At 56.2% G+C, this 9,109-nt stretch overlaps 4 protein-coding genes across 4 annotated transcripts; 1 reads left to right on the top strand and 3 right to left on the bottom strand.

Annotated features, from left to right (window-relative positions):
- Window positions 1–1,425: 1,425 nt before the first annotated feature.
- P884DRAFT_263427 (globin-like protein) lies at window positions 1,426–3,323 on the bottom strand. Its single transcript, XM_069441757.1, has one exon. It carries the CDS (start codon window positions 3,121–3,123, stop codon window positions 1,870–1,872), a length of 1,254 nt encoding a protein of 417 aa, XP_069294956.1. The 5' UTR covers window positions 3,124–3,323; the 3' UTR covers window positions 1,426–1,869.
- Window positions 3,324–5,407: 2,084 nt separating this feature from the next.
- Window positions 5,408–5,924, bottom strand: P884DRAFT_208288 (uncharacterized protein; the record flags this gene model as incomplete). Its single annotated transcript, XM_069438859.1, has 3 exons — window positions 5,408–5,555; window positions 5,707–5,836; window positions 5,897–5,924. Coding segments are annotated over 3 exons (306 nt in total), but the record flags the coding sequence as incomplete, so codon positions are not given.
- Window positions 5,925–5,991: 67 nt separating this feature from the next.
- On the top strand, window positions 5,992–7,614 carry P884DRAFT_249402 (uncharacterized protein). The gene is made up of 2 exons (XM_069440595.1): window positions 5,992–6,942; window positions 7,135–7,614. The coding sequence occupies exons 1-2, from the start codon at window positions 6,260–6,262 to the stop codon at window positions 7,430–7,432; spliced, it is 981 nt and encodes a 326-aa protein (XP_069294954.1). The 5' UTR covers window positions 5,992–6,259; the 3' UTR covers window positions 7,433–7,614.
- A 56-nt stretch (window positions 7,615–7,670) lies between these two features.
- Window positions 7,671–8,385, bottom strand: P884DRAFT_208267 (uncharacterized protein; the record flags this gene model as incomplete). Its single annotated transcript, XM_069438858.1, has 2 exons — window positions 7,671–8,101; window positions 8,202–8,385. The coding sequence occupies 2 exons, from the start codon at window positions 8,383–8,385 to the stop codon at window positions 7,671–7,673; spliced, it is 615 nt and encodes a 204-aa protein (XP_069294953.1).
- Between the last annotated feature and the right edge of the window lie 724 nt (window positions 8,386–9,109).

Here is a 9,109-nt window from a genome sequence, read left to right as displayed (position 1 = left end):
AACTAGTAGTAGGTACTACTTACTATAGCTCGATAGCTATAACTAACTATAGCTCGGACTAGCTATAAGATATGATACTATAGTGGTATTCGCACCGTAGGCGGCACTCCTGGACCAACTGGTACGGTCTGTAGAAGTGGTGGTAAGATGCGTTGATTCTTCTAAGTGCCAGAGGCACTTGGGGATGCTATCTAAATATATATCTATGACCCCTGGCTCATTATCCCTGTTGGTAGGTCCGTCGGATCTGACCTACTGACAGCCATATGCTGTAACACTGTGGTGCTTGTAGTATGGTAGTAGAAGTGGAAAGAGCCCTCGGGTCTAGACACTTCTAACATATAACAACCAATTCCGAGTTCCGAGGATTACTAGCTTCTATGGGTGATGAGAGACCCGCTACGGCTGACCTCCTATGGCCGTCCGAGCACAGAAGCCCGAAGAACGAAAACGGAAAACTAGCACTAATGGACGAGACTTACGAATATCATCTGAGAAATCGGATTTGGCCGCGTAGTTATTATAAGGTTCCTGAGTTTCGTCGGTAGACCTATATGTTAGTCATAGGTGTTAAGGACTGGGGCAGGGTATGCTCTCGCTGAAACTGGCCAAAGGGCTCCTTCTCGAATCAGTTCACTGCCCCATTTCGGACCTTCTACTGCTTGCTTTCTTTGACCTCAGTTCCGAGGCAAACGTCTGAACCCAGACTAGTGATGTCCTCTCGGAAGTTCTTCGGAATGATGTCCTTGTCCCATAATACTCGTGGATCTAAGCTAACATTCTGGACCCGAGCCCAACTTCACTACCTTCCTAACTAGGTAGTGAGCCCCGACAGACTGAGCACTCACCACAGAGTCCGAGAGCTTTAATTACTGCAAACAGGATATGTTTTACGTCGAGGAGCGTTTATGTACGAGTTATCAACGAACCTTTCAATCCAGCGATTTATTGATTCTGTGAAATTGTGCAAGACGACCAAGGCGTTCTATTCGATAAGTAATAAGAGCGTATGAGGCTCCGTAACCAGCATTCCTGCTTAACTCTAAAAGGGTCTACTCGATCTTCCTTGAGAACGAGGTTTAATGCATGTGCCAAAGAAGGGCCCAAGGAAATCGGCGGGGTTAGGTAATTATCCTTTGATTCCTAGAAAGTCGGTTGAGGCTTGGTCAAGAAAAGTGGGACTCGCGGTGCTGGTTGACATGTGGATTGGATGGGATCGCGGAGCGGGCGAAGCGGGACGGCCCGAGGAAACACCACGGCAGTCCCATACTGTAATCCGTATACTGTCTGTGTATGAACACTACGTCGTACAATTGACTGCCTCTCATTACCCAAGACACACATGCACCTTTTCGTGGGCTTTCATAGCATGAATTGATCATGGCGAGCGCTGCACATTGCACTCCCTTGGATAGTTCGAGAAGTCCTTTGTATAACTATACAGTACTGTACATACACACATATACACTTAATCATGGCCAAACGATCAACTAGTGTCAGTTATCTTCTATCTGGATCATCTCTAACGTAACCCTTTTGAACCCCAAACCCCGCATAGGCGTAACGACCCCCGTCGACCTTAATTTTATCTTTCTTCCCCGACAATGAAACCCCAGAGCGTTTTTTCCCCGTTTCTGTAGTAAGGCACCAAACAGACCTATGCCAGAAAATGGAAGTGAAAAGAGGAGAGAGTAGATCTAATCCCGGGGTATCTCGCTTTGATAGTGTGTCTCCGCGCCTCTACTTGTGATGCCGTCTACTCGAATATGGACTGGAACAGAACCAATAAATGAAAAACATACAGACCAAGAAAAGGGGGTGGCCGACCTTCTTGCTTTACCCTTTTCTTCCAACCGCAGACCGACCGCTTCACGGACGCTTCATCGCCAGATCGCCGGTCGAGAACTGCTCAGTCTTGATGCGTTCGGGCCCGACTCCCTTGGCCATGAGATAGTCGACCACGTCAAGCATGAACTGCTCGGGCCCGCAGATGTAGTACTCGGCGCCGCCGCTGTGCAGGTACAGGTCCTGCTCCGGGTCGAGGCGGGCGAGGTCGACGCGGGAGGCGTAGTCGTAGGTGACGCCGGCGGCGTCGCCCGAGGCCGGGCGGGACTTGAAGATCTTTGTGCGGAAGCTGGGACCGTGCTCGCGCCGCAGCTGGGCGACGTGGTCCTCGAAGGGGACGGACCGGCGCGAGCCGTGGATCCACGAGATGGCGCGGCCCGGCTGCAGGTGGACGACGGTGTTGGCGATGGCCACCATCGGGGTGACGCCGACGCCGGCCGAGATGAGCACGAGCGGCATGGTGCTGGTGTTGTGGACGTCGAGGAAGAAGTCGCCGGCCGGGTGCGACAGCTCGACCAGGGACCCGGGCCCCATCTTGTCGATGAGCAGGTTGGAGACGAGGCCCGGGTGGAAGAAGGACCGGGAGACCGAGTTGGCGTAGGGGGCGCCCTCGTCCCGCCTGACGGTGATGCGGTAGTAGTCCGGCCTCCAGGCGTCGCTGAGCGAGTACTGGCGCGCCTGCATGTAGCCGTCCGGGCCCTGGACCCGCAGGGAGACGTACTGACCGGGCAGGAACTTGGGCAGCTTCTTGCCGTCCTGCGGCACCAAGTAGAACGAGAAGATGTCGTCCGTTTCGGGAACCACCCGGTCGACCTTGAACTTGCGCCACGACGTCCACGGCTCAAAGTCCCTGTACAGATGCGCCTCGCGCCCGATGAGCATCTTGGCCAGCAGCCAGTATGCCTTCTCCCAGGCGGCGAAGACGGCCGGCGTCATGTCCGGGCCGAGCACCTCGCCAAAGGCCTGGAGGAGATATTTTCCGACAATGTCGTAGTGCTCCGGCTGGATGCCGAGCGAGCAGTGCTTGTTGCACATGCGCTCGAACTTGGGGATCAGTTCGCTGATGTGGTTGATGTTGGAGGCAAAGCTGAGGATGACCGCAGTCAGCGCCCGCGGTTGGCGCCCATTCTTCTGGTTGACGCTGTTGAAGTAGTTGTGGAGTTCCGGGTGGTCCCGCAGCATGTTCCTGTAGAACGTGGTCGTGATCTGCTCTCCGCGCTCCCGCAGGACCGGTATGGTGTCCTTGACCAACTTGGACTGTTGATATGTGAGCGCCATGGTGTTGTTCTTCTGGCCGTGTGCATAGATCTCTGGCGAAGCCGATCCGGAACGGACTTGTACGTCGTCCACTTGTTGTATGTGGTCCAAGAGGGATGAGGGCTCATGAGGCCGCCTCCGAAACCGACCGGGTCGTCCTTGTGTTTATATGTGGCCGGTGTGAAACGAGGGTGGGTCATCTCGGCTTCCTTGTTATTAGGGCGAATAGAGACTGCGGCGAGTCGAAGTCCAGCCCAGGAAGCCTGGCTCGTATGATGGGGTGAGCAGCAGGGATCCTGAAGCGCGGGTTGCCACGCATTGTCTCCCAAGAAAAAATGTCGGATCGGCAACGTAAGGGAAAAAAAAAAAAAAAAAAACCTGCCCTTCGGATGCCCACGTGCGGAGCACGAGCCGTTGCCCGTCATTGGTTCTTCCCCACGCGTTGTTCCCACGGAATTTTCTTGACAATACAACTCTCCCACAACAGCGTGCATTACATGCGTACGACGATACGCTGCTTCGTGGAAGACATGGCCCGCGAACAAGGGTCCAGTCGGTCGAAAACCCGCTGATCTCGTGGCCTGTGAACGAATTAAGGAAAGGGCTAGCGCCAGCTCCACACCGATCTGGCAACCTGAAAATATCATAGTAGTTCGCCAAAACGCCCATTTTTGCGCACGTGCTTGTCATCCCAACAGATGGTGTGGGAGACTGCTTGCTGGCCTTCACAGGGTGGTCAAAAATCTCTTTCGGGAAAGAGCGGGCTTCGGACCCATCTCCGGAAGTTACCCTCATCAATGCCGGCATCACCGCCAGCCTATGCATACACTAGTTATTCTTCCCCGGTCATTATTACATAGGCCCTGTGCAATATCACCAGCGGCTAGACTATTAAGCGCTGTCTCGTTGGAGCGACGTGGGGCAGCCGTTGCATCTCGATCTTGCGCGCTCAAAGCATGAGGCATGAGCCTCAGTCGAGTGGGGCCGTACTTAATAAAGAATTACGGAGTACTCCGTACACTAGTGATTTCGGGAAAATTTTCGAACAATCACCGAAAAGTTTATTCCGCACGCTAGCTTGGGGAGTGCCCTTGACATCGTATGACTCTCGATCCATTTTCGCGGCACAACAAGATCCATGCAACCCAAAACGCGCAATCAGCGATTTCTCATCGCCGTCTCGCATCTGGTCGGAGACCCGCAAGGATCGCGCCACGGCCGAGAGCCGCAATCGCCCGCCCACGGCGTGGTGACGGGCCAGACCGCTATCCTTCTGCCCCGTGCGCCAGATCGTTCGAGACCGATGCGCGGCTGCACTCTCTGGCCCTTGCAGTTGCTCTGTAGGGAGAAGCGCTCGGCATAATAAGCCGAACATAGTTTGACGGCGGTCCGACGTCCCTTAATGAGCCGCAAGACTCGGAGCGTCACAGTTCGGAGCTCGAGAGCCTTGAACTAGCAGCTCATTTGACTGGGCCGCAAGGTGATAGCTGACAGTGGTTGATAAATGGTGCCATTTGGTGTAATGAATGTCGACTTCCCGAGATGCCGGTTCGGACATCCGGCCGGAGGGCATCATCTTAGCGAGGATGCAGCTCGGAACGGGGGATCGGTGCGGACTCTTCCGTTATTGCCCCGATTGCTCCGGACCGCCGGCATCACTGCACCTAGAAACCTACCCTGGCCGTCTGAAGAATTCGCAGGCACCTCTGAGCTTCCGGAACTCGATCTCTCTACGCGAAGGCGCGCCTCCGACCTCGACGATGTGTCGCTGCATACGGCGGAAACTCAGGCAACATGACTTGGCCATAGATCAGACGTCGCCGCCATGGAGCCCGGAACGTGTATGACAGCTCCGCGCTTTGTTCCCCGGTGCCACGAGCTTAAAACCAAAAGCAATTCATCACGTAGTGGGTATTGTGTATATGTATAGTACCGAAATACGGAGTATCTACCTTCAGGAGGCATTGGTCACTACCCTGTGCAACAGATATACCACCATCAGCAATTTCATCATTAAGCTCTTGCCTTGTTGTTCAGCTCAACGCCGGGAGGGCAATTTCCGGCCCGCCTCTCGGCCCCACCCGGGTTCGGAACCCGGACCCGACAGCACGGCCATTCCGGCGGTGGTCATCGCAGCTCGCCGGCGGTTACACTAATCTGAGCGGTAACGCAGTTCACTTGAGTGAGCACTGCTACACCAAGCCATGATGACACCACAGGCCCCGCAACCCACCCAAACCCCCCCCCCCTTTTTTTTTTCTCCGTCCTTTTTTCTTCTTCCTTCCCTTCCTCTTCCCTCCCCTTCTCATCCCTCATCATCCTCCGATACTCCCGATGACTTCGTGTCGAATGGCCCAAAATGGCTGCTCGTGGAAGCGGCAATGATCGTCGCGTTCTCCCCTTCTTCCGGCTCGCGGACATACCCAAACAGGAAAGCCGGCTCCCTCTCCACACTCTCCAACTGGAGCTGCGCACCCCGCAACTGACGAGTGCCTAGACCTTTCGAGATGCTGCAGTACAGCATCGCTATCGCGGCATCCGCACAATGAAATATTGAGATTGAGGTGAGGAGGTGTCCTAGGGGGGTTCTATCCAGCATTTCACGAACCAATTGGAATTTTCGGATTCATTGAGCGCTCGAAGGGGGGGAGGGGGGGAGGGTGCTCCTGGTCATCGAGATTGGCGTGGTGACATCTCCCGGTCTCCGGTCTTCGAGACCAGATGGCTCCGGAGCCTCAATGCCTGTCAGGAGGGTCTGGATGAGGAAATCCGGGACGTCTGTGTCCCCTCATACCTTTCTCGACTTGGCTAGGGCAGGGGAATTCCCATGACGGCGCTGTGTGCGCTTCGAGCTCCTTTGATTGTTCGTATAAAAGGGACAAACGGTCGGCCGTGCTGGGCCCTTTCTGTCCGACCGTCTGATCTCATCGACTCGCAGATCTCTCGTGACCCAGGAAAGCAAGCACGTCCGCGAACCTTCAAACCCGTCGTCTCTAAAAGAGAGCGAGAGCGAGAAACATTCTTTTTTTTTAAAAAAAAAAAAATAATAAACAGGTCCCAGCAGCCCGTTCGATTCAATTAAGCTGCGGCAAGATATTTATATTTAAGGGCCAGCACACAGCGATCCTGCCCATTGCCCAGTTGTTTTCCCCACACCATGTCATCCTTCATCCGCAAGACAGCCCTGACAGCGGGCCGGCGGGGGCCCGCCCTACTCGTCCGCCGATCCCTCCTCCTCCCGATCGCCCTCAGCCGCCGCAGCTTCTACGGGACCCCAACCCGCCAGAACGGGAGTGGCGTCAGCGGCAACGGCAAGAACCCTTACCTCCTCCCGGAGTTCAGCCTCAAGGACCGCGTGATCGTGGTCTCCGGCGGGGCGCGCGGCGTCGGGCTGACGCAGGCCGAGGCGCTGCTCGAGGCGGGCGCGGTGGTGCACGCGCTGGACCGGCTGCCGGAGCCCGGGGCGGGGAGCGACTTTGCGCGGGTGGCGGACCGGGCGGCGTCGGAGCTGGGCGGCAGAGACGACGGTAGAAGTCCTCGCCTCAGCTACCACCGCGTCGACGTGCGCGACCAGGCGGCGCTGGGCGAGATCGTCGGCGGCATCGCCGAGGCCGAGGGCCGCATCGACGGCCTCATCGCCGCCGCCGGCATCCAGCAGGAGACGCCCGCGCTCGAGTACACGGCCGAGGATGCGGACCGCATGTTCGGCGTCAACGTCACCGGCGTCTTCATGACGGCGCAGGCCGTCGCGAGGGAGATGATCAAGCGGAAGCAGAAGGGGAGCCTGGTCTTGATCGCGAGCATGAGCGGGACGGTGGCGAATAGGGGGTTGATCTGCCCGTAAGTTATTTTTCTTTTTTTTTTTTTTCGTCTTCTTTCTACTTTTTATTTTCCCTTTCTAAGCTTTCTTTTTCTTTCCATGTTTCGTTTTTGTGATCCCCTAATTTCTCCCTCCTGGCACCCCTCTCTATTCGTGCTTGGCGGCAGCAGCCGAGGGGAGGAATCTCTGGCTGACGAGAAGGGGACCAAAAGGGCGTACAACGCATCTAAGGCGGCAGTCCTGCAACTCGCCCGCAACCTCGCCGCCGAATGGGGCGAGCACGGCATCCGCGTCAACACCATCTCCCCCGGATACATTGTCACCGCCATGACCGCGGGCCTGTTCGAGGACGTTCCCGAGAGGCGGACGGCATGGCCCGATGCCAACATGCTCAAGCGGCTGAGTTACCCGGAGGAGTACCGCGGCGCCGCCGTCTTCCTGCTCAGCGATGCCAGCAGCTTCATGACCGGCGCGGACCTGAGGATCGACGGAGGCCACTGTGCGTGGTAAGACGAGGAGTGGCGTTGATCGACCGCCGCCGGGTGCGTGAAATTTAGCCGGACATTCTCTCACATGGCTCGGCGTATCCGTGGAGGGGTAATAATAATGTACATGAACCAGTAATGGTGGTGGGATATTGGTCCCTGAAGACATTAAATGGCGGAGCCGCCCGCCTGGCGATCAGCTTTCAGGTAGTAGTTAATGCAAACCCCGTTACTCCATCACGCCCCCCAACTCGCGTCGGCGCTTAGGATGCGGGTGCAACCACACCCTGCGGCCCGAACCTTTCCACAACGCCAGGCTTCAGCCTCAGGCGCGCCTCGATGTCGGCTGGTGACGCGCCGCCTTGTCGGAGCACCAGTATCTGCCGGATCGTGCCAATATCCAAGAACTCTCTCCCTTTGTCGGTTGATTTGCCTGTGTTCTCGAGCTCTTCCCTTGCCCGGGCCTCAAGCTGCCGCCGTACTTCGAGGACTCCCAGAGTTGCGTTGTTCGATGAAGCCGGATACTGCGGCGTCGACACCGACTGGCGGATTCCGGACACATCAGGAAATGGGGATGCTATGGACGACGGCGAATACGTCGGGTTGGGCTGCACAATGCCCATTTTCTGGAGCCGGGCGGCGAAGTCGGGGCTGAGTTCGGTACCATCGGGGTCCGTCGAGTCGGCACGGATTGCTGGCTTTCTCGTCAGTGTTGCCCATTGGGGTCGCCCCGCGCCACTTCCCTCCCCACCCCCCTCCTCCCCGAAAAAAAGAAAAAGGGAGAAAAAGCTAACCGTCATCTTTGGTGTAAAAAGCCTGCGGCTGAGACCTCGGTTGGACATCTTCTGAGGGGGATGGTGGCGGTCGCCGCGCTGGCCTCGTCATTGGGTTCGTGGTCGTGGGTGGCGATGACCCCGGTGCGCGTGAGGGGAACTTGCGAACCGTCCGTTGCGCTGCTTTGGACCCGGATGCTCCCATTATAGAAAAGTTACCGCTTTGGTCAGTTAGCGTTGTATATTCATAGCGATTGTGATGATGGTGTAGCTGACCCGGAGAATTTGGCACGGATCTGGAATCGGAGCTCGTGTCGTCATTTTCGCTGCAGCCAGCTCCAGTGGGCCCACTTCAATCCGCCCAAACACGGACGTGCATACGATGTCACCATGTCACCTCCCAAACTCCGACTGTCTTGGCTGAGGTACATCTTCCCCAGCCACCTACCTTTACGTGCTGCGTACTGCCTCAATATCATGATAGGAGCAGATGGGTTGGTAAGGTAGGGAGCTGTAGTGGTAGATACGGATATCGATCCTTGTATGTACGGACTACACCTCCTCCAGGATAACAAATCCTAGCGCGGTACATGCCCCACAACTAACTAAAAAAAGTGAAACAGCCAAGAAGTCAAGGTACAGCCAAGCCTATACAATTCTCTATAGTATAGAAGTATCAATACCCAGTTTCCCGTCCTTCGTTTTCGTGACCTTCGCTAGCCGTCGGGGCATTGAGTGGGCCAACTGGGGCCAACTGTTGAAGAAACTCAGGGGGCACCGCATCCCACGCCTCCTAAACAGCTAGTCAAAGCTGCGCAAGGCTTAGAGACTGGAGGTTATAGTGCCGTTCGAGCCAATCCTTCATCCAGTGCCATACATTCTCAATAGGGCTCAAATCTGGGCTTCGAGCCGGCCATTGAAGGACCTCG

Source organism: Thermothelomyces heterothallicus, assembly GCF_042370625.1.
Source record: "Thermothelomyces heterothallicus CBS 202.75 unplaced genomic scaffold P884_scaffold_25, whole genome shotgun sequence".
Lineage (NCBI taxonomy): Eukaryota > Fungi > Ascomycota > Sordariomycetes > Sordariales > Chaetomiaceae > Thermothelomyces > Thermothelomyces heterothallicus.
The sequence above is the reverse complement of the archived record's forward strand: the minus strand, read 5'-3'. Positions and strand labels throughout refer to the sequence as shown.